The sequence below is a fragment of the Podarcis liolepis genome, assembly GCF_965112155.1.
Source record: "Podarcis liolepis genome assembly, chromosome: 17".
Lineage (NCBI taxonomy): Eukaryota > Metazoa > Chordata > Lepidosauria > Squamata > Lacertidae > Podarcis > Podarcis liolepis.
In genome coordinates, this window is record NC_139571.1 from 6566349 (window position 1) to 6594094 (window position 27746).

Sequence of the window (27746 nt, forward strand, 5' to 3'; positions counted from 1 at the left end):
ACTGAGCCTGCAGGAAGGAAAAAGAATCTCTCTCAGCCAGTTTCCAAGCTGGCTATCATGCTTTCTTTCCTGAATGGATATATTTTCTACCACACACAGATTCCTGTTTTGTCAACAGGCGGGCGCACCAACTTTGTGGAACTAGCACCTCCTTATCAGGTGAGTCCCAGTCACTTTATTTAAGAGTCATATAACCGGTGTGCATCACCATCTCCTGCTCCCATAAGTCAGGAACGGAGAATTGATGGTCCAGATGTTGAACTTCAATTCTCTCCGTCTTGGTGGCTGGGGCTGATGGGAGCTGGAATTGAGTGAGGAGGACTGAAGGTATGAGAAACATGGAAGCCAAATCCAGACATTTTGAACATTGGACATTTATTTACTTCTAGCAAGTCTTCATCACATGGTTCTTTTTATGCAGTTTAAAGTAAATAAAATTACAAATTCCAGGGAGGTACCTAGGAAATGGCCTCATATTGCCCAATCAGACCATAGGTCCACCATGAGATTCTCAGATGATGGGCAGTATAGAAATGGAATAGATAATAAAATAAGAATAATAATACTCTTTTAAAGTCATCCAAACTGGCGGTCATCCTGTGGAGAACATTCCATAGTTTAAGTAAGCACTCTTTGATGAATCAATGAATCACTTTCATTGGTCCATGCTGAATCTTGCAGTGTCCAGCTTTTTTGGATGGTACTGATTCCTAGTATTATGAGGGAGGTGAGAACACACAGCGTTCCAAGTCACATATTTGTATGTTGTATGTTGGCGCTATGATAGGGCAGTTTGATTTTTCAATCCCTTCCCCAACAATCCCTAAAATGGATTTGCCTTTTTCGTGGCTGCCACACACTTGGTCATTGTCTTTGAGCTACATCAAGACAAACATGTTGAATACCGTATCTTCCAATTGTCCCAATTGTTCATCAGTATGCGGATGATATCCAGCTCTACCTCGCTTTCAAATCAGAACCAGTGAAGGCGGTGAAGGTCCTGTGTGAGTGTCTGGAGGCAGTTGGAGGATGAATGGCAGCTAACAGATTGAGGTTGAATCCTGACAAGACAGAAGTACTGTTTTTGGGGGACAGGAGGCAGGCAGGTGTGGAGGACTCCCTGGTCCTGAATGGGGTAACTGTGCCCCTGAAGGACCAGGTGCGCAGCCTGGGAGTCATTTTGGAATCACAGCTGTCCATGGAGGTGCAGGTCAATTCTGTATCCAGGGCAGCTGTTAACCAGCTCCATCTGGTATGCAGGCTGAGACCCTACCTGCCTGAGGTCCGTCATGCCAGAGTGGTGCATGTTCTCACTTGTACTACTGCAATGCGTTCTATGTGGGGCTACCTTTGAAGGTGACCCAGAAACTACAACTAATCCAGAATGCGGCAGCTAGACTGGTGACTGGGAATGGCTGCCGAGACCACATAACACCGGTCTTGAAAGACCTACGTTGGCTCCCAGTATGTTTCTGGGCACAATTCAAAGTGTTGGTGCTGACCTTTAAAGCCCTAAACAGCCTCGGTCCAGTATACCTGAAGGAGCATCATTCTACCTGGACACTGAGGTCAAGTGCCGAGGGCCTTCTAGCAGTTCCCTCGCTGCGAGAAGCCAAGTTGCAGGGAACCAGACAGAGGGCCTTCTCAGTAGTGGCACCCGCCCTGTGGAATGCCCAGATGTCAAAGAGAACAACAACTACCAGACTTTTTGAAGACATCTGAAGGCAGCCCTGTTTAGGGAAGTTTTTAATGTTTGACAGACTATTGTATTTTAATATTTTGTTGGAAGCCACCCAAAGTGCCTGGGAAACCCAGCCAGATGGGCAGGGTATAAATAGTAAGTTGTTGTTGGTGTTGTTGTTGTTGTTGTAGTATTCCGAAACTACATAAAAAGAGGTGTGGGAAAGCCCAGAATATAAGGAGGAAAGGAACAGGAAGGAAGCAGCCCTGATGTTATAGGAGAATGGGGGCATTTTGGGCCATGTAAAATAAAGTGACTTCCCCCAAAGAAGCCTGAGAACTGCAAAGGGTGCTGGGAACTGTAGTTCTGTGAAAGGTAAAATGCAATTCCCAGGATTCTTCAGGGGAAGTCATGCTTTACATGTATGGCATGAATGTAGCCTACATCTCCTTAAGAACCAGGATGGAAGAAAATAAATAGGGGCATATAAGGAAGGGCATAGCACCATCTGCCAAGGCCTGGAGTGGGTGCACCCTGCTGATGCTGATGGGCAGGCACAGGGCACAGAGGGTGATTTTCACCCTCTGTGCCCCCCAGCCTTCACTGCTGCCAGGTGGGCATTTGTACACCAGGCTGGGGCTGGGCACAGAGATCGAAGAGCATCTTCTGTGCTCCCCAGCCCCTGTTGCTGATGGGCGGGTGCTCATGTGCCAGGGGGGCACCCAATGTGCGCCCGGAGCAACGGCCCTCCTGGCACACCCCCACCCCCACACACACCATGGGACATAAATGTACTCAATAAATACAACCCTATCTCAGTAAAGTGGCTCACACATTTTGCCGCACAGACATGTGAAGTAGCTTGTAGTCTTGATTCAATTTTTTTGTGTGTGTTTCTTTTGTGAGCTCAGCTGCCACATTCTCCAAAGGGAAATCTGTGGCCTGCTGCAGGTAAGCAAGACCCAACCAAACCCTTCTCGTTGTGTGGATAAGTTGCAAGGTTGCACAGCAGCAGTTAAATGGTATCTTGGTCTCTCATTCCCTTTTACAGATGTAAAATGGCCAGAAAGAACCAGACAAGCATCTCTGAAATGGTCCTTTTGGGTATCTCTGCCCTAGCAGAACACCAGAGTCTCCTCTTCTTTCTTTTTCTCTTCATCTACCTGTTAACCCTACTAGGGAACCTTTTGATAATCCTGCTGATCCGCTTTGATGACCACCTCCGTCACACCCCAATGTACTTCTTCCTCAGCTACCTCTCGCTGGCAGATGCCATGTTTGCTTCCACCACTGTTCCTAAGATATTGATGAGTTTGATATCCGAAACCAAGACCATCTCCTTCAATGGCTGCTTGATCCAGATGTATTTCTTCTTGACATTTGGCAACACTGATAATTTCCTCTTGGCTTGCATGGCTTATGACCGCTATGTGGCCATCTGCCGCCCTTTACATTACACCACCCTGATGAGCCACAAGTGCTGCCTCATTTTGGCTTCTGGGTCCTGGATCGTTTCCGCTCTTCACTCCTTGCTCTACACGCTTCTGGTATCCCGCCTGTCTTTCTGTGCCTCTAGGGAGATCCCCTACCTCTTCTGTGACGTCTATCCTCTTTTGGAACTCTCCTGCTCTGACACAGGGCTCATAAAAATTCTGGTGCAGACAGAGGGAGTTGTGGATATCCTAGGGCCTTTTGTTCTCATCTTCATCTCCTACATCCACATCTTCTGTGCTATCATGAGAGTCCCACCTACCGCTAGGAAGCGCAAAGCCTTCTCCACCTGTGGCTCCCACTTGGCTGCAGTGGTCTTGTTCTACGGCACCATCAGCTCCCTCTACTTCCAGCCTGCCTCTGCTTACGCAGCCCAGAAAGGAACAGTCATTTCTCTCTTGTATGCAGTGATCACACCCATGCTGAACCCCTTCATCTACAGCCTGAGGAACCAGGACATAAAGGCAGCTGCACGGAGGCTTCTCAGCAGGATCAGAGATTTTCTGAGGAAGCAGGCACCTGGAAAAGGCACAGTGTCTTTTTCATGAATCTATTGAGTGTGTTGCTGATGGTGGTGATGTTGACATATTAAAAAATTCTGTCCATAAAAAGAATAATCAAGGCGGCTAGAAAAATCAATAAAATACGCCAAACAATTTAAAGATTAATGTTGCACACCAACTACGGCTGCTAAACAAACCAGCAGCAATCTTAGAAATAGTTAGAGTTGCAACCACACTTGGTACAGTGGTACCTCGGGTTAAGAACTTAATTCATTCCGTAGGTCCGTTCTTAACCTGAAACTGTTCTTAACCTGAAGCACTTTAGCTAATGGGGCCTCCTGCTGCTGCTGTGCTGCCAGAGCAAGATTTCTGTTCTCAACCGGAAGCAAAGTTCTTAACCCGAGGTACTATTTCTGGGTTAACGGAGTCTGTAACCTGAAGCGTATGTAACCTGAAGTGTATGTAACCCGAGGTACCACTGTATTGACTTTTCCACACTTGGGAAAGACACATTTTGCTCAACTACTTTTGACAAGGAACCTCCTTGATATCAGGTATGCCTTCCCTGTTTAGCCTTCATCCCCACTCAGAAAATCCAACTTTTTGTAGGACAATGGAGCAGCTTTGAAATTACTCCAAGGGAAGATGACTCATCATCACACAGCAGAGTGGTGTTTGCCAGTTATGGATGATATGGCAATTTCCTTCTCTGTAAGTCCACCTCTCCTCTCTATGATGGAGCTCAGTATGGGACAGCTGCATATTTCTGCATGGCAGGGGTTGCACTAGGGGTGTCCAATTTCCAAGAGACTGTGATCTATTCCCAGTATAAATAAACTAGCAGTGATCTACCCATTGAATTGACCGAAGTTGTTGTGTTTTTTGGGGGAAGGGTCAGCCAAAGTTGTTGAGCCTTTTGGGGGGGTTGGGGGGCATCAGGGTCCCGCAATTGACCAGGATCGACCAGGTACATCCCACAATTGATAGGTAGATCATAATCAACCTGTTAGACGCCCCTGCACTCAGGGTCCCTTCCAACTCTACAATTCTAAAAAGCAACATAACAGTTATATATTATGTGCGACTAACTCCAGTTAATATCCTGGCAGCCACATTTTGAACCAATTGAAATCTCTAAACACTCTTTAAATGCACTTGACTTTCGTTGTATTATTGTAGTCTAATTTGCATATCATGAATACATGTGCTGTGAGTTGGGGGCAGGGTGCATGCCTGAGACTCTCTTAATTCATGGATCCAGCAAGGTTTCAGTTGCTGGAATAGCCAGGCCAGCTTCCTGATGAGGTAATGGTTCCCCAAGTATGGGTCATTAAGGTAACAAAGGAAGTGGCTCTGTGTCAGAAGACAAATGGGTGGGCCCTCTCCCTCAACTGGCTGTTGGTTATAAAGACAAAAGCCAGAGTTGTGGTGTGTGTGTGTGTGTGTGTGTGTGTGTGTGTGTGTGTGTGTGAACTGGAAGCTAGAAGCAGGCTGCAGGCTGAAGCTTGTGAGGGAGAGACATACTTGATTTCTGCTGGAATCCAAGGCTGTGACTATGGGAGAAGCATGTGTAAATAAACCATATATCACAAAGACACCACAGTCTCATCTGTCCCTCATTCCGAGGAAAGTGAACCCTGAGTAAGTGCCTAGAACTCCTGGAATCTTGCACCAGTGGGAGATTGGGTTGGTGTGCAACAGATGGATGACTGTGGCCAAGTCTGACTTCTCCAGGAAAAGGACAGAACAGCTACACCAACCAAAAGTGTTTAAGAAGCCATCCCAAACACCTGGGCAATCTCAGGCAGTGCTGGAGTAACCATAAGCAACAAAGCAAAGTGCAACCCCATCATACACATTCTCCAGGACTCGTGACTCCCCAGTAAATAGTATTTCCGTCCTGCTGGATTAATTTTCCACTTGTTCAGGCTACTCCTTGATACTAGTTCAGAAACATCATAATCTCTACCATCTGCCTAGGATGTACATAAGTGGTCCTCCTTTACTGCGTCCTCCTTTAAAGTCCTCTGTTGAAAGGCATTCTCTATGTGAAAGGCTGTCTGGCTCCAAGTCCATTTTAAAGATAAGTAACCACTGTGCCACTTGGGCTTGCTGATCGAAAGGTCAGCAGTTCAAATCCCCACGACAGGGTGAGCCCCCGTTATTCGGTCCCAGCTCCTGCCAACCTAGCAGTTCAAAAGCACGCAGTGCAAGTAGATTGTGGTTACCAGATATCCCCGTTTCCTGGGAACAGTCCCCCGATTTACAAATCTGTCCCTGGACAAAATCCGTCCCCGGAATGTCCCCGGATTTATATTTTAAGTGTTATAGACTTATTGGTAGGGAATTAATGTTTCGTGATTGGTTCAGCGGCACAAGACACATCATATGGGGACTTCTGGCAAGGCAAAATGGCAGGCGCCACGGCAGCGAACAGCTCCTGAAGCCAGCCAGAGCCAACTGCGCTACCAGGCTGGCTCCGGGCTGCTGAGACTGCTGCTGCCAGTGCCACTGCCAAGGGGGAACCGGGGATGCCCGGTGCGTCAACTGGGGAACCCGCTGATTCCCCCCCCCCCTTGACCCAAATTGAGCTGGAAGTGAGAGCACCCAGCCTATTGCGCAGCAGTGCTCCGGGGCCAGGAAAACCCCGGAGCCAACGCAGGGAGAAGGAAGAGAGAGGAAAAGGAAGGAGAAAAAAGAGGGGAGCCCCGACCTTGCTGCGCCACTGCCGCCACTGAGGAGAAGAGGTAGAAGAGCACCGGGAGGGCAAGGACACATGGCTGAGCCCAGGCCTGACCCGAGCCCACTCCATGGCGGCTTGCACTCCAAAAGAGCAGGCCAGGGCCCAGAGGAAGGCCACAGAGGAAGGCCAGAAGAGACCACAGAAGAGAAGATATTACTTCGTATTTTTTTTACAAAACACCTTTTTTAATACCTTTTTTTTCTCTTTTCAAAAAAAAGTATCCACAGATTCTTTGAAAAAAGTCAGGTAACCTTAAAGTAGATAAATAGGACCATATGGAATTGATAGAAAGGACTGACAGAATCCGAGACCAGGGAGAAGAGACGGTGGAAGAAGATTGGAAAAAAGTTTTTTTAAAAAAATTATTTAGAGAAATATTGTAAAATTAATGAGTGTTAGAAAAATTGTTGGAATGAAATTATACGGCTTTAGTAGAAATGTTATAAAGAGTTAAGTATAAAATATTTACAGAAATATTGCAAAATTAATGAATGTTAGAAGGATGCTGGAATGAAGCTATATGGCTTTAGCAAAAATGTTATAAAGAATTAAGTAAAAATAGATTGTTAATGGACTAAAGTGGAAAATTTAAGGTTAGATTGTGTTAAGATAAATTATAGAACAAAAATTGAGAAAGATGGAAAGGATTTGCTGAAATAGATAATTGAACTAGAATACAAAAAAGGGAGGTGTGAGGAGGTCGATGAAACTAGTAAATGAAAGGTAAAGATACGGAAATATTGGATGTGTTTTTTTAAATGTTTTTGTTTTTCTTGTTGTTTTCCTGTATTGCTTTTTGTTTTTTGTTTTTATTTTTGATGTGTTGTAAGGTATTGTTCTGTTTTGTTTAACTTTTTATTGTTGTTTTTTCCTTCTTTTTTCTGTAATTTTTAAACCTCCAATAAATATCATTAAAAATAAAAAAAAAGATAAATAGGTACCCTTCCGGCAGGAAGGTACATGGCATTTCCGTGCACTGCTCTGGTTTTGCCAGAAGTGGCTTAGTCATGCTGGCCACATGACCTGGAAAAACTGTCTGCATAAGTAGACAAACACTGGCTCCCTCGGCCTGTAAAGCAAGATGAGCACCGCAACCCCAGAGTCATTCATGACTGGACTTAATTGTCAGGGGTCCCTTTACCTTTACCTTTTAACCCCAAAGGGGAGAGCAAGTAGATGGCCCTTGAAGCTGCCTACCCACGACTAGCACCTAGACAGCAGACCAGGCAGGCACACCCAGGTCACCTGCAATGGCTGGGGAGATTTGTTGTCTTCTATTTAAACGATAGTAACTATATCCAAGTTTACACCTATACATATTGTTACGGAAAAATCTGGGTGCGGAGCTACTCAGCCACCCAGCTCGTCGGACTAGGTCCGCGGGTCCCTGCGGAAGAAAATGAGCTCAGCCGGAGACAGGAGCAAACTGTAGAAGACCCAAGTTTATTGCGCAACAGGTTCAAGATGAGATTGAACCCCGAGAAAGGGGTGACAGGAGTTTTTGAAACTTCCCTCCATGTCCCAGAATACAGTGCAAAATACATCATAATTGCATCATGAATACATTAGAGAGAGGTTGGGTTACACAGGTTACATCATGAATATCTTAAGGAGAGGTTGGGTTACACAGATTAACATATGGAGCAGGGAGGGGGAAATATGCAGAGCTGGAGATATGCGCGGATAAGCGCTTCCTGAGTACCGGTGATGGGAAGACAATAGTCCAAGTATGCAAAGTCTGTCACCTGGCATTGCCCGGAGGAAAGGTTGGGCAGAGTGATTTGACCGGATTAGGGTCTCCCTGAGTACGTGACTCCCCGCTTGAGGGATTATGGAGGCCGAGGAGGTGCCATGGAGTCCTGAGGAAACTGAGTCGATTGACACCAAAACCAAGGAAATCGGAGCTGTGGTTGATTTTATACGAATTTTAGAAGTTTTAGTCCATTCTAGTCCATTCTTATATTAATAATTGGAGTTGGAAACAAAATAGATACATTGTTGCAAGATTTGACACTTTTATGGGTTCACAAGTTTCAATTCCATTGTTCTCCCAGCAGGGAGCCGTCAGTAGCTTGTCAAGAGGTTAAATGAGGCGTGCAGAAGCTCGCTGAGCTAGCTCTGCAAAGCGAATGCATGGTTCTGATTGGGTAGAACACAGCCATTGAAACAAATGGGGAACACAGTTTGATCCGGTCAACCCATGATAAAGAGGGAGCGAGAGGGAGAGAAAGAGGCTTGAGAGTTTGGGCTTATTTCGCCCGCGTAGAAAAGGGGAAAGCACTTTAAACTTGGGGTTTGGGTAGGGTGTGGTGCTTGTGCAACGGTGAGGAGGGCTGAGGGGGGTGAATGTAGGGTTGGGTGCCCTTGAGGTCATCGCCTTGGACCCACCAAAGCAAGGGGTGAAGGAAGGCACCCCCCCTTTCCCGTATCCATATAAATTAACACGTACAACTGTTATGCAAATCCTCTTTTTTGGAGAGCTGGGTGTCATGGACTGATGGAGTCTCAGCCTAAACCTCAGGATGATGTCTCCTAGTGGCTTCATGTAGACCAGAGATGAGGAACCTCAGACCAGTGGCGTAGCGTGGGGGGTGCAGGGGGGGCCGGCCGCACCGGGCGCAACATCTGGGGGTTAGGCAAATCCACGGGTTAGGGGGCGCAAATCCACGGGTTAGGGGGCGCAAATTACTTGCCTTGCCCCGGGTGCTGACAACCCACGCTACGCCACTGCCTCAGACTGGGCTCACCAGAGGTCCCAATTCAGCCCGTGAGGCCACCTCGCCCCAATCACACCCACAAAGGCCTGGTTGCAAAGGAGGAGGAGGAGGAGGAGGAGGAGGAGGAGGAGGAGGAAGAAGAAGAAGAAGAAGAAGAAGAAGAAGAAGAAGAAGAAGAAGAAGAAGAAGAAGAAGAAGAATAGTAGTAGTAGTAGTAGTAGTAGTAGTAGTAGTAGTAGTTTGGATTTGATATCCTGCCTTTCACTCCCTTTAAGGAGTCTCAAAGCGGCTAACAATCTCCTTTCCCTTCCTCCCCCACAACAAACACTCTGTGAGGTGAGTGAGGCTGAGAGACTTCAAAGAAGTGTGACTGGCCCAAGGTCACCCAGCAGCTGCATGTGGAGGAGCGGAGACGTGAACCCGGTTCCCCAGATTACAAGACTACCACTCTTAACCACTACACCACGCTGGCTCTCAAGTGCACTTTAAGAGCACTCCTGGGGGTTCCTTAGCAAGTGGGAATTGGTGCCTTTTGCTCAGAGCATCCAAGGGCAGCCAATACTTGTTGAAAGCAAGAAGCAGGAAGTGAATCATTTGATGCAAGCTAATATGCAAAGGCAAATGCTTCGTCCTGACATCATAATGATGTCACGTGATATTTCTGCACCTGGGTGCATTTTATTGAAAAATGAATGTCTGCAGCATTTTAGTGCAATGGTATCCCATATATACATTTTGATATGGAAAATTTGCCTAATAAACACATTTGCAAAGCAACATTCCCATTCCCTAATATAACACACTTTTAATGTTTTAATAGGAGGTGCTGCTGGCCTCTTCCCACCCCCAGGGAGGAAATGGTGGGAGCTGCCCTCTGGAGTCTCCTGGGATCTGCACCCCTCTGGTGTGATTCAGAGAAGGCCCCACTACCACTGCAGCGGCCTTTGATTCCCAGTTCATCCACTGGGTAAGGTTGATTTGATTCCCACCCTTATTCCAAATGTAGCTCTTCACTTCTCCCTTGTCCCCCATATATATCCCCCCCACCTTGTTCCTGATGTAGATCTTCATGCCCCTCCCTGCAGTGGGGGCATTTCATGGTTCAGCTCAGGTGCCAAAATGTCTTAGCCCTGCCCTGCCTGACATAGGCAGAAGTGTTTCAGTATAAAGTGTTGTAAATTTAAACAGGAAAAAAGGTAGAGAAAAACGGGACTCCACATCACCATCTGGTGGCACAATGTTATTTCACATATGTTGTTGTTGTTTAGTCGTTTAGTCATGTCCGACTCTCCATGACCCCCTGGACCAAAGCACGTCAGGCACTTCTGTCTTCCACTGCCTCCTGCAGTTTGGTCAAACTCATGCTGGTAGCTTCGAGAACACTATCCAACCATCCCGTCCTCTGTCGTCCCCTTCTCCTTGTGCCCTCCATCTTTCCCAACATCAGGGCCTTTTCCAGGGAGTCTTCTCTTCTCATGAGGTGGCCAAAGTACTGGAGCCTCAGCTTCACGATCTGTCCTTCCAGTGAGCACTCAGTGCTGATTTCCTTCAGAATGGAGTGGTTTGATCTTCTTGCAGTCCATGGGACTCTCAAGAGTCTCCTCCAGCACCATAATTCAAAAGCATCAATTCTTCAGCGATCAGCCTTCTTTATGGTCCAACTTTCACTTCCATACATCACTACTGGGAAAACCATAGCTTTTACTACTACTTTGTTGGCAAGGTGATGTTTCTACTTTTTAAGATGCTGTCTAGGTTTGTCATTGCTTTTCTCCCAAGAAGCAGGCGTCTTTTAATTTCGTGGCTGCTGTCACCATCTGCAGTGATCATGGAGCCTAAGAAAGGAAAATCTCTCACTGCCTCCATTTCTTTCCCCTTCTATTTGCCAGGAGGTGATGGGACCAGTGGCCATGATCTTCGTTTTTTTGATGTTGAGCTTCAGACCATATTTTGCGCTCTCCTCTTTCACCCTCAATAAAAGGTTCTTTAATTCCTCCTCACTTTCTGCCATCAAGGTTGTGTCATCTGCATATCTGAGGTTGTTAATATTTCTTCTGGCAATCTTAATTCTGGCTAGGGATTCATCTAATCCAGCCTTTCGCATGATGAATTCTGCATATAAATTAAATAAGCAGGGAGACAATATACAGCCTTGTCGTACTCCTTTCCCAATTTTGAACCAATCAGTTGTTCCATATCCAGTTCTAACTGTAGCTTCTTGTCCCACATAGAGATTTCTCAGGAGACAGATGAGGTGATCAGGCACTCCCATTTCTTTAAGAACTTGCCATAGTTTGCTGTGGTTGACACAGTCAAAGGCTTTTGCATAGTCAATGAAGCAGAAGTAGATGTCTTTCTGGAACTCTCTAGCTTTCTCCATAATCCAGCGCATGTTTGCAATTTGGTCTCCAGTTCCTCTGCCCCTTCGAAATCCAGCTTGCACTTCTGGGAGTTCTCGGCCCACATACTGCTTGAGCCTTCCTTGTAGAATTTTAAACATAACCTTGCTAGCGTGTGAAATGAGTGCAATTGTGCGGTAGTTGGAGCATTCTTTGCCACTGTTGAGTTTTCCAAACTTGCTGGCATATTGAGTGTAGCACCTTAACAGCATCATCTTTTAAAATTTTAAATAGTTCAGCTGGAATACCATCACTTCCACTGGCCTTGTTATTTGCAGTGCTTTCTAAGACCCATTTGACTTCACTCTCCAGGATGTCTGGCTCAAGGTCAACAACCACACTACCTGGGGTGTACGAGCCATCCATATCTTTCTGGTATAATTCCTCTGTATATTCTTGCCCCCTCTTCTTGATGCCTTCTGCTTCTGTTAGGTCCTTACCACTTTTTTCCTTTATTATGGTAATCTTTGTATGAAATGTTCCTTTCATATCGCACATACAACACATATAAATTGCTTTTCGTTACCAGTCTAGCTGAATCCATAGAGGTTAAAAAGCAAGGTCGGTTGTAGTCTGTTGCAATCTTTGGTGGCCTGATTTCATGTAAACAGATATGATACAATCCAGTTTATGGGGGGAAACATAAGCTGGGGAAAGGGTGGAATTTTTATACTTGATATATAGAACACGATTGCTAAGTTTTCTTTTTAGAGTTGAAGAGCAGCTATTCTCAAGTGGCTTGTGAGAGATCTCTACAGGCTCCCAATGCAAATCCTTTAACGAGACCCTTCCTGTTTCTTATCAGAACTTAGAGATACTTAAGCAAAGCAGTTCTGTTGGGTTTTGTTCCATTTTACCCAGTGCTTTTGTTCAAGCCTGAAGATCAAGTGGGCGAGGAGTTAAGAGCATCCAAACAGAGGCAGGTAAGGATGGATTTAGTTACTATCTTGAGGCATGCCACAGTCTCTGATGCCCCATTAACTTTTAACACAATGTCTGTAACAGTGTGCTAGGCACCCTTTATTTAGACCTTCATCAGCTAGAGGAGACAGAATGCGAGTCTGTGGTGGGACTGAATTTGTCTGGCCCAGACCAAGGCAAGGCAAGGCAGCCCTTCTGATGCAAGATCAGCCCAGCAATAGTTTGGAGAGAAAATGCTCTTGTGTATGTTCCTATAGGCATGAGCAACAGAGATCTGTGAATGGAAAGCCTGTGGATATGTTGTGCACAAGGATGTAAAATGTGGACATTTGATATATGGGAGCACAAAATAGGTAAAGTGATTGTGGGACAGTAGAAGACCTCTAATATGTGCTGTAGTTTCAGCTTGATTGCTCACCTTCACATCCTAAGCTTGTTATTGTGAATTATACTGCCCCATTTGGGGGGCTGCAAGTGCTTACCACAGTCTTCCACCTCTTTGGGTGCTTTCAAATGAGGGCTTAACTTGCAAATGGGACATTGAAATATCACAACAATGTGGTGTGTCCTCTACAAACCCCCCCCCAAAAAAAAACTTTTGTGTGCATGAGGAATGCTGATCCTACAATAAACAGTCATCAGGAAGCCCCCGTCATTGTTTGCACTGGAGCAGACTAATAGACTGCTTCCAGAAAACCTGTTTATTAATTTGCAGGGAGATTAGATGATAATGGGCCTTTAATTAGCATTCATTCTGATTTGTGTGCAGAGATACTGCATGATACTTCAAATGATACTTCAAAGCAAGTGTTAGCTAGGGTTGCCACCCATCCCTAAAAAAATGTGAGTGTCTTTTTCTTTTCTTTTTTGAGAAAAGTGTCCCCTGTCCTGTTTGGGCTTCACATAGTCAGGCTCTTCCTCAAAATTGCATGGGCAAAGGGTTGGTCTGGTGGGAGCAGGAGAGCAAGAATTTGAATGGGAGCTTGTGCAGGCAGAGAGTGGGTCCATGGGAGATTAGGGAGTGAGAGTGAGAGTTATTGCGGGAAGAGGGTGGGCTACTTAATCCACACTTTCAGAAGCCACCTGAAAACTGAAACACAGCCATCCTTCAAATTTCATGCTTCTCTGAACTTTGCATTGTGGCTCTTCAGTCAAGTAATGTGTACAAAAATGAATTTACTAGGCAAGTGCTCATAAAAAATGCATATATTACCAAAAAGAACATACAAAATTGCATTACAATTTGCTTTGTAAAAGCATGCATGTAAAATATGCAAATTGGGGGGAAATTGCACTAAAATCCTGATGAATTATCACACAGACATAAAATAAAAAGCACACTGATGTAGGAATGTGGAGAATTGAATTTAAGATTATAGGAACCAAAGGAACCAAAATGGACATGTTCACACATCCCTACACCCAGTTCAATATCCATGAAACTTTGTGATCAGACTATGATGTGATCTTACTAGACGTGATAACAACAAACCCATATTTTAGAACATGGCTCACCACCCCCCAAAAATATGTTCTGTGTCTCCCTCTCTCTCTCCCTCCCCATCTTCTGTCTATATATCTGCTGCTGCACTTGACTGTCTAGTAAGATGCAGAGGGCTAAATGACTATCCACTTTCCCCCACTCAGTCATTCCCTCTCTATACTTCATTCACATGTGCCCTGTGGTCCCTGAATCTGTCAGATTCTTCTTTGATCAGTTATTGCCTTGGTTTTCCATGGCATCATCAAGTTGCAAAAGTTAATGCATGCCATGTGAATATGTTACTTTGTTCCGCAGATTCACGATCACGACAAATACTCTTAAATTGACTCATTGGGGGCAATCTCGGCCCGAGATCTTGGGACACTGCTGCCAGTCACAGTAGAGATGACTGGGCAAGGTAAACCAATGGCTTTACACAATATAATGCATCATTATGTGTTGAAAGCACATTAAAGGCAGCCCTGAAGAATTTTTTTCATTTTTTTTATAATTATAAAATAATTTTAAGAATTGGGAAATGCACCAGGTCATCACATGCTTGTCGCGTGTTGTTTCTTGTTCCATCCTATGAAAACTGTCAAGGTGGAGCCACGAACGAATAAGTGTGTTGAAACAATGAGTGTGACTGGTGGTCATTAGCCAGATATAATGCAACAAAACTGGAGAATCATTGTAAGCAGGAAAGGATAGTTCAGAGCAGGAGTGGATAACCTGTGTCCTTCAGATGTTGAACTTCAACCTCCATCATCCCTGACTGTTGGCTGTGCTACCTGGAGCAGGTGAGAGTTGAGGTCCAACAACAGTTGGAAGACGACAAGTCCCCCATCTCTGGTTTAGGAGGAGATGACCTTTATCAATATCCAAACAACTGAATGAGGGGGGAAATGACCACCTAGTATTTAACGGTAGCTATGCCAGAATATTTATCAAGCAAAAATATTTGATTCTCTATATGGTATCGTATTTAGAAATGTTGACAGTACTTTATTGTTGATATGAAATGATGGGCAGTATCCAAAGGATTTGATAGTATTTGGTAGCTGACAGTTTGTTAATGGCATTCCTCATTTTCCACCTGATAAAACCACAAAACAAAAAGACTGCTCAGCAAGTGTAAAAAGGCCAAAATTCACATACTGAGAGTTCAACTTCAGAATCTGCATTCCAAAATTTGCAATCTTAACCACTGAACCATCCCTTTCAGTGTTGTGTTAGATGGGTCTTCCTCTAGGCAGGAAACTATGCTATGAAGCCCTTTGGCTCATGCCAGCTGTGTGGTGTGTTTCTCTCTGCAGGTCCCATGGACTGTGAGAATGGCACAGACATCGTCGAGTTTGTCCTTCTGGGTTTCCGCCCAGCCTAAAGAGCAGCCACTCTTGTTCCTAATCTTTCTGCTGATGTATGGAGCAGGACTTCTGGGCAACATCATGATGATCATTCTCATCTCTCTGGATGCCCGACTCCAGACTCCCATGTATTTCTTGCTTCGGAGCCTCTCGGTGGTGGATGTGGGCTTCCTATCAGTCACTGTGCCTCAGATGTTGGCTCACATCATCTCCACTTCCAAAACTATCCCTTTCTACTGTTGCATGGCTCAGTTCTTCTTCTTCTACGTGTTTGGCGTGACTGACCTTCTGATAGTGAGCGTCATGGCTCTGGATCGCTATGTTGCAATTTGCAATCCACTACACTACACTACGGTAATGAACCAGAAGGTCTGTGGACACCTGGTAGCTGGCTGCTGGATTGTTTCTACTCTCCACTCCATGCTCCATGCCAGCCTCCTCCTGCGTCTCAGTTATCGTGGGGACAACCACTTGTTCCATTACTTTTGTGACCATCAGCCCCTCCTGCAGCTGTCCTGCTCAGACACCAGTGTCAATGAAGCCGTCATCTTCTTTGAAGGTGTCATCGTCGTTCTTGGACCTTTTGTGTTAGTCATCCTCACCTACGTCCGCATTGTGGTAGCTGTGATGAAGTTATCTTCATCGGGGAGGCGCAAAGCTTTCTCCACCTGTGGCTCCCACCTCACCATGGTGACCCTCTTCTATGGAGCTATCATTGCTGTCTACTTTTTGCCAACATCCAGCTACTCATCCCAGCGAGGGGCTGTCTTTGCTGTGGTGTACACTGTCATCACCCCAATGTCCAACCCTTACATCTACAGCCTCAGGAACAAAGATGTCAAGGAAGCTCTGTGGGGTCTCCTGGGAAAGAGGGTCTTTCTTCAACAGTCATAGTGAGAGGTTGGTTAACAGGCTATGATGTACTGAATCCGATTCAGATGTGGATGGCTAAAGGGAATAATTGAACCTTGTTCAATGTACGTTCATTTGTTCATTCAAATATTTGTATTTCACCTCTCTTCTTCTTTTATAATAATTTTTATTAAATTTTCAATTTTTCAATTTCAAATAAACATCTTACAAACTTTAAAATATCCAGTGATTTCCCTTCTTCTCTTTCCATGGTTCATTCTACGTATCCTACATCCTGGCATATTTTACTGTAACCATTCAGATCAGTTTTCCACTTTTACATCCATCAAAAATTATTTACTCTGTTGAATTTATCTTCATGCTGCCAGCGTTTTCAGCTGTATACAGTTATTTTCCATATATTCAATAAATGTTTTCCAGTCTTCTTGAAACATATGTTCTTCTTGCTCTCTTATTCTATACGTTAAATCTGCAAGTTGTGCATATTCTGTCAAATTTAAGTTGCCAATCCTCTTTAGTTGGGACCTCGCTCACTTTCCATTTGGGGGCTAATAAAACACGGGTCGTAGTTGTTGCACACATAAATAACCTTTTTTCGACACCTGGGAATTTCAGTCTGGATTATCCCCAACAAAAAGGACTCTGATTTTGTGGGGTAAAATAGTTTTGAACATTTTTTTCCAATTCATTATAAATCATTTCCGAATACACTTTTACCTTTTTACATGCCCACCTCATGTGGAAAAATTTATTCCGCCTCTCTTCTAGCCTGGGACAATACTGAAGGAACAGCTGTCATGCAGCAATAAAACATATATTTTGCATGCAAAATGTTCCAGATTCCATTCCTGACAACTCCAAATATAAGAGGAAAGATTCCACTCTGAAATGCTAGAGAGCAGCTGTCAGGCAGTGAATATAATTAGTGAGCATTGTGAGCTAATAGTCCGACTTAATATAAAGCAGTTTCATAGAAGGCAGCAGACAACAATAATCTAAATTCCACTGAACTAGGAATAGCTAAGATGGTGCCCTCCAGATGTTGTTGGAATCCAGCTCCCATCATCCCTGAGCATTGGCTGTGCTGGATAGGCACCATGTTGACTATCCCAGCCTAACTAAATACAGTGGTACCTCGGGTTAAGAACTTAATTCGTTCTGAAGGTCCATTCTTAACCTGAAACTGTTCTTAACCTGAGGTACCACTTTAGCTAATGGGGCCTCCAGCACAATAATTCAAATGGGCTAAACCCAGTACTTTCTTGGAGTACATCCCTAGATGCATACAGTAGTGGTTGTATCTTCTCATCCCAATCACTGGGATTTTCTGCAGTATAGGCTTTAATCATTCTCATTATGGTTCCATTAAATCTTTCAACTAATCCATTAGTTTCAGGGTGGTAAGGTGTTGATGTTAAATGCTTAATACCACACACTTCCCATAGTCTTTCCGTTAGTCTTGATGTGGAAGAAGAACCCAAGTCAGTGACTATTTCACTGGCAAAGCCCAATCTACTCATATAGTTAATTAAAGCGGTTGCCACCGATTCCGTTTCAATGTTTCGCAACGGAATGGCTTCTGGATATTTGGTGGCGTAATCCACTATGGTGAGGATGTATCTGTTTCCCCGCCTGCTGGCTCTAGGTCCAGCCCTAACCGTTGAAAAGGGGTTGATATGATAGGCAAGGGGCACAATTTGGCTTTTGTTTTGTCTTGACCGGTGCCTCTTCTCTGACATATGTCACAGGCTTGACAGTATTGTTTTATTTGTTTCCCCATGCCTGGCCAATAAAAATTTTGAGCCACTCTCCGTTTTGTACATGTAATACCCATATACACTCCAAATACTCTATTGTGAACGTGCTGCAGTATTACGCCCCAGTATTCATGTGGAATTACTGTCTTCTCACTTCTTCACACACACACACACCCCCAGATGGTGGGGCAAGGACTTCTCAATATAAAAGGTCCTTGCTCAAACAAAAACGTTCTGGGCACTCAGGAGTTAGCGGCCTCTCCGACTCGGCTGCCTCAAAGTACATTTGTAACTCAGTATCTTCTTTTTGCTTTTTGGCAAAACTTGGGGTTTGACTTTTAGTCAAAGGAAACAAAAAGGTGTCTTTTCTTTCCTCACACAGATTATCCCCTCACTGTCATTCAGCATTGTCTGCCTCTGCTACTGTATCCACCCCCTCAGGATTAGGTGACTGTAGGCTCCTTATTGCTCTGGTAACTATGAAAGTACTCTGCACATGTTCTAAAATGTCCCAACCAATGAGCACAGGGGTGGGAATTTCTTCCGAAAGGGCTACCTGCCACTTCCCTGCACAGTTTTTGAACCTGACATCTATTTCTGCCACCTTTAGGATCTCTGCTTGTTTCGAAATGCCTTTTAATTTTATTAATTTTCCTGGAATTATGGCTTCATCCCTAATTATCTCCAGGTGGACTATAATGACTTGTGAACCCATGTCCTTTAACCCGAGCTATCTTTTTCCATCGATCCAGATATACTCTCCAGCTTTCTTTAACAAGAGATTATCTTGTTGAATTGCATAACGGTGCAGGACTTTGGCGTCTACTACCTCAGCAGGCTCAGTCCTAGCTGGCATGTCGGTTCCCTTGACAACCTGACTAGTCTGGCCCTGCTCCACAGGTTGAATACAATATGTCTGTTTTTGTGTGGTGCTACCAATAGACGTTTCTTTTCCTGTTTTACAATCAAAACTTTTATGACCTAATTTTCCACATCTCCAGCATCAAATGTCTTTGGGTCCTGCATAACTTGTTTTATTGACTTTTCCCTCAGTAAACTCCGTAGGGGTGTGTGCCTTCTCATGTTGGCTTTTTGAAGAGGAGCTACTTCTCTTATCAGTTTCTGAGGTAATCTTTCCTTTGGTTTGCCGAAATTTATTCTTGTTTGTTTCCCAATATCTCCCACCAAATTTTGACCCATCAAATCTGTGGGCCATTTCATTTATTTTATCGGCTAAACCAGCTGCTTCCTCTATTGTCTTGGGGTTCCTTTCTTTTATCAGGTACTTCAATTGGCCATTTATTGTGCCATAAAATTGCTCCAACGCTATCACTTCCCTAATCTTTGGTAACGCGTCTGCATTCTCTTGCTCTTACCATCTTGTGAGGTAAGTTTTTTAATTTGCACCCAGCTGCACATAGGTTTCCTCCCTCACCTTTGTCACACTTCTAAAAAAATTTCTCAACTGCTCTGAGATAATCCCAAAGTGGGTGTATATTAACTGCTTGTACACCTCAAAATTTCGGGATTGTTCCTCTGTCATTTGTGCATATATTTCAGCTGGAGGACCACTTATTCTAGCTCTCAAGATCATCATTTCATCTTCCTCTCTCACTTGAAAATTGTGACAGGCTCTCTCAAAGGATACTAAAAATGCTTCTGGGCTATCCTTATGCCTAAACTCAGGAAAGCGTTTTAAATCTATCTTCATTTGATTCTGCCCATCGGTGTTATTACTATTATTTTGATTTTCCAATCATACCATTAATTCCAACCATCTCATCTCTAACTGAAACCGCTGCTGTTCCCTTTCCTGCTCAGCCCTCAATTTTTCTTTTTCCAATTCTTGCTCAAGCCTCAATTTTTCTTTTCCCAAGTCTTGTTCAGTTCTAGTTTTCTCAAGCTCTAATTTCAAGTTATATTCTTGTACAAATTTCCACTTTTCAAAATCCTCTGAGAACTGTGGAACTTCTACTTCAGGTGGGGTTTTAGTCATCTCTTCTATTCTTGTTTCCTCCCCCTAGGGATTCCCATTCTCTTCCCTAGAGCTTTCGTATGGGTTTTCTCTCACTGGGTGCTTGGTCTTCTTGGGTGGCATTATGTGTGAGTTAGTATTTTGCACTAATTAATTAAATAAGAGAATTTTACTCTCAACACTGTTCCTCCCGGCTTGGCTTTTCAAGACCCTGGTCCCCGAAGTATAGCTTTAGGTTTTTGCCTCTAACCTTTCAAGCTTACTTCCACTGACCCTGAGCCTAAGCCTCTGCCAGAACAGTCTTCTGAGATCTCTTGCTCTTATTGTGATCTCGGCTTTGTGGCAATCTGGGGTTTACCTCAATCACACCCTCAGGCCAGGTAATCACTTCACCGATTTACCCTTCCCCTCTCCAGGTGTATTGCTTCCCCTCACAGACTCTTAGACTTATCAAATCCCGCCACTGCCGCCACTTTTCTGTGGCAATCACACAGGGTCCCTGGACATTTCACCATCTATTGATCCCTGTGCCATCACTTTATTTCTCACTGCCACCACCCAGGCCCTACCTGGTACAATACTGAGTCCAGTCAGGATTAAATTGGAACATAACTTCTGTTTATTTATTGCAGTTTAACAAGTGTGTGGTTTCTTAAACGGTCTCAGTCAATTACAACCATGGGGTGCCTATCCAGACCTATAACTTACGCTACCTGCTGTCACTCACTAAACCACCTCTCAGATATTTACTTGTCTCCCTAGCTCCTAACTGTTCCTGACTCAGCTTATTTTGCTACACTAACTCAACCTACCCACAGACTCTATCCCAATTCACTCCCACTCCAACCAACCTCCCGGTGAACTCTCCCTTCACCCCTCCCAGAGCTGGTTTTATAGTCCCTCTGACTCCACCCACCTGGGTTCTGATTGGGTAACCTGTTTAACTATTTCACCTCCAGCACTCTCATATGTTACCGTCACAGCAGGAAAGAGATGCTATCTGATTTGTAAATCCTGGCAGCTAGGGGCTCGGATGTGGACTGGGTGTGAAAAGGCTATCAGGCAATTCATAGAATCATAGAATCATAGAGTTGGAATAGACCACAAGGGCCATCGAGTCCAACCCCCTGCCAAGCAGGAAACACCATCAGAGCACTCCTGACATATGGTTGTCAAGCCTCTGCTTAAAGACCTCCAAAAAAGGAGACTCCACCACACTCCTTGGCAGCAAATTCCACTGTCGAACAGCTCTTACTGTCAGGAAGTTCTTCCTAATGTTTAGGTGGAATCTTCTTTCTTGTAGTTTGGATCCATTGCTCCGTGTCCGCTTCTCTGGAGCAGCAGAAAACAACCTTTCGACTTCCGGGATAGCGCGAACGGGTAATGGCGGATTCTCTCCGAGCTCCGGAGGGAATCGGCTCCGTTGAGGACGGGTCTTGCCGTGCCGGCGACACGGGGACCCTTAAAAACCGCAGGCGCGGAAGCCTGCGGACTTCGTGACTCGGTGGGCACCTTAAGCGCCCTCCCCGACCCGCGAAGAGCCTTTTTAAAGGCTGCGGAGTGGACTGGGGAGTGGCGTGGTGCTGAGAGTCCATCGCTACCTCGGCGGAGCGAAGCCGCGAGCCAGGACCGAAGAGCGCTATCTTTCTTCCTGAAATTGGACTGGAAAATGTAACCCGTGAGTAGAAGGAAATTTCGGCACTAAAAGATTTTATTTTTGAATTTAAGTACGATCGGGGGGACGTGTTAAAAAGGAAGTCCACACTCCCCCCCCCCCCACTAAAGGACCTAAAGCAAAGAGAGACCACTAGGTCGGAAAAGACGCTGGTGTTTAAATAGATAACTTTCATAAATTGGATTAAGAAGTATTTGCGCTGGAGAGGAAGAGAGAGGAATTTCAGAGGTCTTCTTTTTGGGTTGACCCCCCCCCCCCTAGACCCGGGAAGTGCCCTGTGTGTGAGCCCGAGAAAAAGAACAAGGAGTTTGACAGCTGTCAAAAGAGCTGTCAAACGGGAGACTAAAGATTGGAACTGTGTTAATAATATCTTTTTGGATTAAAAGTGCTACATTAAAAGTGAACTGATTGGAAACAAGGTGACTGTGAACAACAAAGTAACGGATTGTTGGAAAAGAATTGATGGAAACCCCCCTGGAGGGAACTAAAGACATTGCAATGGCTGCAGAAGGAAAAGTATGGGCGGAGATAGAAAGAATGTTTTGTCTTGTGGGAACTCTACAAGAGCACAGTACTCTTATGAGTGAACAATTGATGACCTTCAATCTTGAACTAAACAACTCTGTCGATGACACAAAGTGGATGGAAAAAAACTCTGCAGCTGCAGAAGAAAAGATAATTTTGGAGCTGGGGGAAAAAGAAGAAGAGAGAGGAGAGGAAATGCAAGTGGAAAAAACCAACCAAGAGCCTGCAACCTTTGGAAACAAAGGAAGTAAAGAAGATGACCAGTGGATTACAAATCTGCAGAAGGAGAGAAAGATAAAGGAAGAAGCCCCTGGAATAACTCGAATATTGGATTATAAAAAAACAGACATTTATGATCGGGACTTCTTCTTTAGGTTGGAGTATGGGAGACTGATTGATCCTGGCCAGAAACTGCTCTTGGTTGATTTGGAAAGAGGGAAATACGAGGGGTGGATGGCAGAACCCCCTCGAGAAGAGAAGGTCAACAAAATGGACTGCCAACAAAACTGGTGGAGAGAGACCAACTGGGGCTTAAGGGCCTCGGATGTGAGAAATCCGGGCTAAAATGGTTTCTTTTCTTTAAGGACATTGGTTTGGGAAGGGACGGAAACCGGGGAAGGGGGGAGGGGAGAGTAGAGTAGTGAAAATCTGAGATTTAGAATGGGAATATATGATTTTTGGTTTAACATTTTAAGGAGGGAATTTGTGGGAGAGAATTTAGGCCGACTCTAGAGAAAGTACTTAATGTATAAAGCTGGATAAGCAAAATTGGGCTAAGAAAAAGTAATAAACTTTAAGAAAAGATAAGAATAACATTTAAGAGACGGGAGAAAATAATTTGCTGAGACAATTAAGGAAATTGGAAGGTGGAAAGGGGGGTGTGGGGAAGTCAAGGAAAGAAGGGAATGAAAGTAAGTTTATGAAACCATACGTGTTTTATTGTGTCTTTTTATGTTTGTATGTCTATTAAAATGTGAAAACCCAATAAAAATTTTATAAAAAAAAAACAACCTTTCTCCCTCCTCTATATGACATCCTTTTATATATTTGAACATGGCTATCATATCACCCCTTAACCTCCTCTTCTCCAGGCTAAACATGCCCAGCTCCCTTAGCCGTTCCTCATAAGGCATCGTTTCCAGGCCTTTGACCATTTTGGTTGCCCTCCTCTGGACACATTCCAGTTTGTCAGTGTCCTTCTTGAACTGTGGTGCCCAGAACTGGACACAGTACTCCAGGTGAGGTCTGACCAGAGCAGAATACAGTGGCACTATTACTTCCCTTGATCTAGATGCTATACTCCTATTGATGCAGCCCAGAATTGCATTGGCTTTTTTAGCTGCCGCGTCACACTGTAGGCTCATGTCAAGTTTGTGGTCAACCAAGACTCCTAGATCCTTTTCACATGTACTGCTCTCAAGCCAGGTGTCACCCATCTTGTATTTGTGCCTCTCATTTTTTTTGCCCAAGTGCAATACTTTACATTTCTCCCTGTTAAAGTTCATCTTGTTTGTTTTGGCCCAGTTCTCTAACCTGTCAAGGTCGTTTTGAAGTGTGATCCTGTCCTCTGGGGTGTTAGCCACCCCTCCCAGTTTGGTGTCATCTGCAAATTTGATCAGGATGCCCTTGAGTCCATCATCCAAGTCGTTGATAAAGATGTTGAATAAGACCGGGCCCAAGACAGAACCCTGTGGCACCCCACTAGTCACTCTTCTCCAGGATGAAGAGGAACCATTGATGAGCACCCTTTGGGTTCGGTCAGTCAGCCAGTTACAAATCCACTGAGTGGTAGCATAGTCAAGACCGCATTTTACCAGCTTCTTTACAAGAATATCATGGGGCACCTTGTCAAATGCCTTGCTGAAATCAAGGTAGGCTACATCCACTGCGTTCCCTTCATCTACCAGGCTTGTAATTCTGTCAAAAAACAAGATCAGGTTAGTCTGACATGAGTTATTTTTCAGAAATCCATGCTGACTATTGGTGATCACAGCATTGATCTGCTCCAGAATCTTCCCTGGTATTGATGTCAGACTGACTGGGCGATAATTATTTGGGTCCTCTCTTTCCCCCTTTTTGAAAATAGGGACAACATTTGCCCTCCTCCAGTCTGCCGGGACTTCGCCTGTTCTCTAGGAATTCTCAAAGATGACTGCCAGTGGTTCTGAGATCACATCTGCCAGTTCTTTTAATACTCTTGGATGCAGTTCATCTGGCCCTGGAGACTTGAATACATCTAAACTAGCCAAGTATTCTTGTACTATCTCCTTAGTTATTCTGGGCTGTCTTTCCTCTGCTGAATCATTTGCTCCAAATTCTTCAGGTCGTGCATTGTTTTCTTTATCGGAGAAGACTGAGGCAAAGAAGGCATTGAGGAGTTCAGCCCTTTACAGCTTAAGAGCCTGATACATGTCAGAAAAGTCTGGGAACAAAGAAGCAGTGTTTTCATCTCAAGGTCCTTTGAGCATAAACTAAGTTCAGCTGTGTTGGTCTCCTGATAATCAGGAGATATAGTCCCATCATACAGCCATTGGTAATTGGTAATTAACCTAAAGAAATGATTGGTCCCTAAACCCATTCTCCATGTGGGATTCTCAAGGATAAAGCTTTGGGGAATTCAGATGAAAACTGCAGAACATCTTGCCCTGGCATTTGTTGCCACAAGGCGTTTGACCAGCAAAGAGATTTTGACTACTCGCTGTGCTTTGAACTATTGGATTTTGTGAGTAGGTTTTAGTTAGCTATATTTTATAATGTTTTTTATTTTCTGTTTGTAACCTTCCAAGAAATGTGCAAGCTTTTACTTTCAATAAACTTGGGAAAGGACTTTTACCTTTTGTGTCTTTTGCCCAGAGAAGCTAAACTGGTGCCTGACCCCTTGGTACATCTATCTGTTGGATTTCTGTCTGCGTCACAGTACAGTGACACAGGACTGGGCAACCTGGTAAATATCAAAGGGGGGTTCTCCTCCTTGAACCCCATTCGAGGGTGCCCAGGAAAGGAGGTGGTGGCAGCTTACCGTTTGGCTTGTGATTTGCAACACCTCACAACCTCTCCCTCTCCCTGCCAGGTCCTGAGAGTGTTTGGAGGACTGGTTGGGGGGTGGATAGCCCGTGCAATTACTACACAGGTAGTTATGCTATGAAGCCCTTTGGCTCATGCCAGCTGTGTGGTGTGTTTCTCTCTGCAGGTCCCATGGACTGTGAGAATGGCACAGACATCGTCGAGTTTGTCCTTCTGGGTTTTTCCGCCCAGCCTAAAGAGCAGCCACTCTTGTTCCTAATCTTTCTGCTGATGTATGGAGCAGGACTTCTGGGCAACATCATGATGATCATTCTCATCTCTCTGGATGCCCGACTCCAGACTCCCATGTATTTCTTGCTTCGGAGCCTCTCTGTGGTGGATGTGGGCTTCCTATCAGTCACCGTGCCTCAGATGTTGGCTCACATCATCTCCACTTCCAAGACTATCCCTTTCTACTGCTGCATGGCTCAGTTCTTCTTCTTCTGCGTGTTTGGCGTGACTGACCTTCTGATAGTGAGCGTCATGGCTCTGGATCGCTATGTTGCAATTTGCAATCCACTACACTACACTACGGTAATGAACCAGAAGGTCTGTGGACACCTGGTAGCTGGCTGCTGGATTGTTTCTACCCTCCACTCCATGCTCCATGCCAGCCTCCTCCTGCGTCTCAGTTATCGTGGGGACAACCACTTGTTCCATTACTTTTGTGACCATCAGCCTCTCCTGCAGCTGTCCTGCTCAGACACCAGCGTCAATGAAGCCCTCATCTTCTTTGAAGGTTCCGTCGTCCTTCTTGGACCTTGTGTATTAATCTTCCTCACCTACGTCCGCATTGTGGTAGCTGTGATGAAGTTATCTTCGGGGAGGCGCAAAGCTTTCTCCACCTGTGGCTCCCACCTCACCATGGTGACCCTCTTCTATGGAGCTATCATTGCTGCCTACTTTCTGCCAACATCCAGCTACTCATCGCATCGAGGGGCTGTCTTTGCTGTGGTGTACACTGTCATCACCCCAATGTCCAACCCTTACATCTACAGCCTCAGGAACAAAGATGTCAAGGAAGCTCTGTGGGGTCTCCTGGGGAAGAGGGTCTTTTTTCAACAGTCTTCATGAGAGGTTGGTTAACAGGCATCTCATGTTGCCACTGTATCAGCTATGATGTACTGAATCAGATTCAGATGTGGATGGCTAAAGGGAATAATGGGACCTTGTTCAACGTACGCTCGTTCATTCAAATATTTGCATTCCACCTCTCTTCTTATTTTATAATAATTTTTATTAAATTTTCAGTTTTTCAATTTCAAATAAACATTTTACAAACTTTCATATATCCAGTGATTTCCCTTCTTCTCTTTCCATGGTTCATTCTACGTATCCTACATCCTAGCATATTTTACTGTAACCATTCAGATCAGTTTTCCACTTTTACATCCATCAAAAATTATTTACTCTGTTGAATTTATCTTCATGCTGTCAGCGTTTTCAGATGTATGTTTTCAGATGAAGTTAGACAACAGATCAACAGAGCCAGACTGATACCCAGAGAGAACTTGCTGCAAGACAGACCCAAAAAAGAAAATAACAGAACACCTCTAGTCATCACATACAGCTCCCAAGTTAAAACAGTACAACGCATCATCAGAGATCTACAACCTCTCCTGGACAATGACAGTTCTCTTTCTCAAGCTCTGGGAGGAAGACCTTTCATTGCCTACAGACAGCCACCCAATCTTAAACAACTCCTAACCCACAATAATACCACAACCAGACTTAACACAGACACTGGCACCAGAGCCTGCAATAAACCCAGATGCCAACTTTGCTGCCACATACACCCGGACAACACCATTACTGGCCCCAACAACACCACACATACCATCTCGGGACTATTTAATTGCTCATCGTCTAACATTGTGTATGCCATCAAATGCCAACAGTGTCCTTCAGCTCTCTATATTGGACAAACAGGCCAAACCTTACGCCAAAGAATAAACGGACATAAATCTGACATCAAGAATCACAAAACAGAGAAACCAGTAGGAGAACACTTCAATCTCCCAGGACATTCTATACAAGATCTCAAAGTAGCTGTTTTACTACAAAGGAATTTCAGAAACAGACTGGAAAGAGAAGCTGCTGAATTACAACTCATTACCAAACTTAAAACAATGGAAAAACCAGGGCTGAACAAAGACATTGGATTCTTATCTCACTATACATGACTATACCATTTCTCACCTTCTCACCCCTTGCCTTTTCCTGTAAGACCTATTACAGTCGTTAAGAGTCGTCAACAGGCTCTCCCAGCTATCTGCCTATCTCCCATTCCCACCACCCTTCTGAGTAACACCCCTCCCCACCTTCTCACTATATAGAAGGATCTGGCAACTTCTGTTTCAGTGTATCTGAAGAAGTGTGCATGCACACGAAAGCTCATACCAAGAACTAACTTAGTTGGTCTTTAAGGTGCTACTGGAAGGAATTTTTTTATTTCAGATGTATAGTTATTTTCCATATATTAAATAAATGTTTTCCAGTCTTCTTGAAATATATGTTCTTGCTCTTTTATTCTATATGTTAAATCTGCAAGTTGTGCATATTCTGTCAATTTA

General features: G+C 44.4%; 4 protein-coding genes across 9 annotated transcripts in view; 3 read left to right on the top strand and 1 right to left on the bottom strand.

Annotated features, from left to right (window-relative positions):
• Positions 1-2739: 2739 nt before the first annotated feature.
• Positions 2740-3720, top strand: LOC310697153 (olfactory receptor 1f45-like; the record flags this gene model as incomplete). Its single annotated transcript, XM_083483472.1, has 1 exon — positions 2740-3720. One exon carries the CDS (start codon positions 2740-2742, stop codon positions 3718-3720), a length of 981 nt encoding a protein of 326 aa, XP_083339598.1.
• Positions 3721-14396: 10676 nt separating this feature from the next.
• On the top strand, positions 14397-17265 carry LOC310696952 (olfactory receptor 1B1-like). The gene is given in 2 exon segments (XM_083483179.1): positions 14397-15309; positions 15311-17265. Coding segments are annotated over 2 exon segments (993 nt in total). The 5' UTR covers positions 14397-15205; the 3' UTR covers positions 16200-17265.
• Positions 17266-18083: 818 nt separating this feature from the next.
• Positions 18084-26585, top strand: LOC310696951 (olfactory receptor 1B1-like). 6 transcript variants are annotated; one of them, XM_083483176.1, is made up of 3 exons: positions 18084-19915; positions 24964-25054; positions 25301-26585. In XM_083483176.1, the coding sequence occupies exon 3, from the start codon at positions 25306-25308 to the stop codon at positions 26245-26247; it is 942 nt and encodes a 313-aa protein (XP_083339302.1). In that variant the 5' UTR covers positions 18084-19915; positions 24964-25054; positions 25301-25305; the 3' UTR covers positions 26248-26585. The 6 variants fall into 6 exon arrangements, 4 of the variants coding, with proteins under 4 accessions (XP_083339302.1, XP_083339304.1, XP_083339301.1 ...); XM_083483175.1 differs by lacking the exon at positions 18084-19915 and adding an exon at positions 24503-24832; XR_014520805.1 differs by lacking the exons at positions 24964-25054; positions 25301-26585 and adding an exon at positions 20870-21256.
• Positions 19460-27746, bottom strand: part of LOC310696936 (uncharacterized protein) — a 37232-nt gene continuing 28945 nt past the window's right edge. The window contains exon 3 of the mRNA XM_083483135.1: positions 19460-19469. The gene's annotated coding sequence lies outside the window, so the exon portion shown is untranslated. The remainder of the gene's footprint in view (positions 19470-27746) is intronic.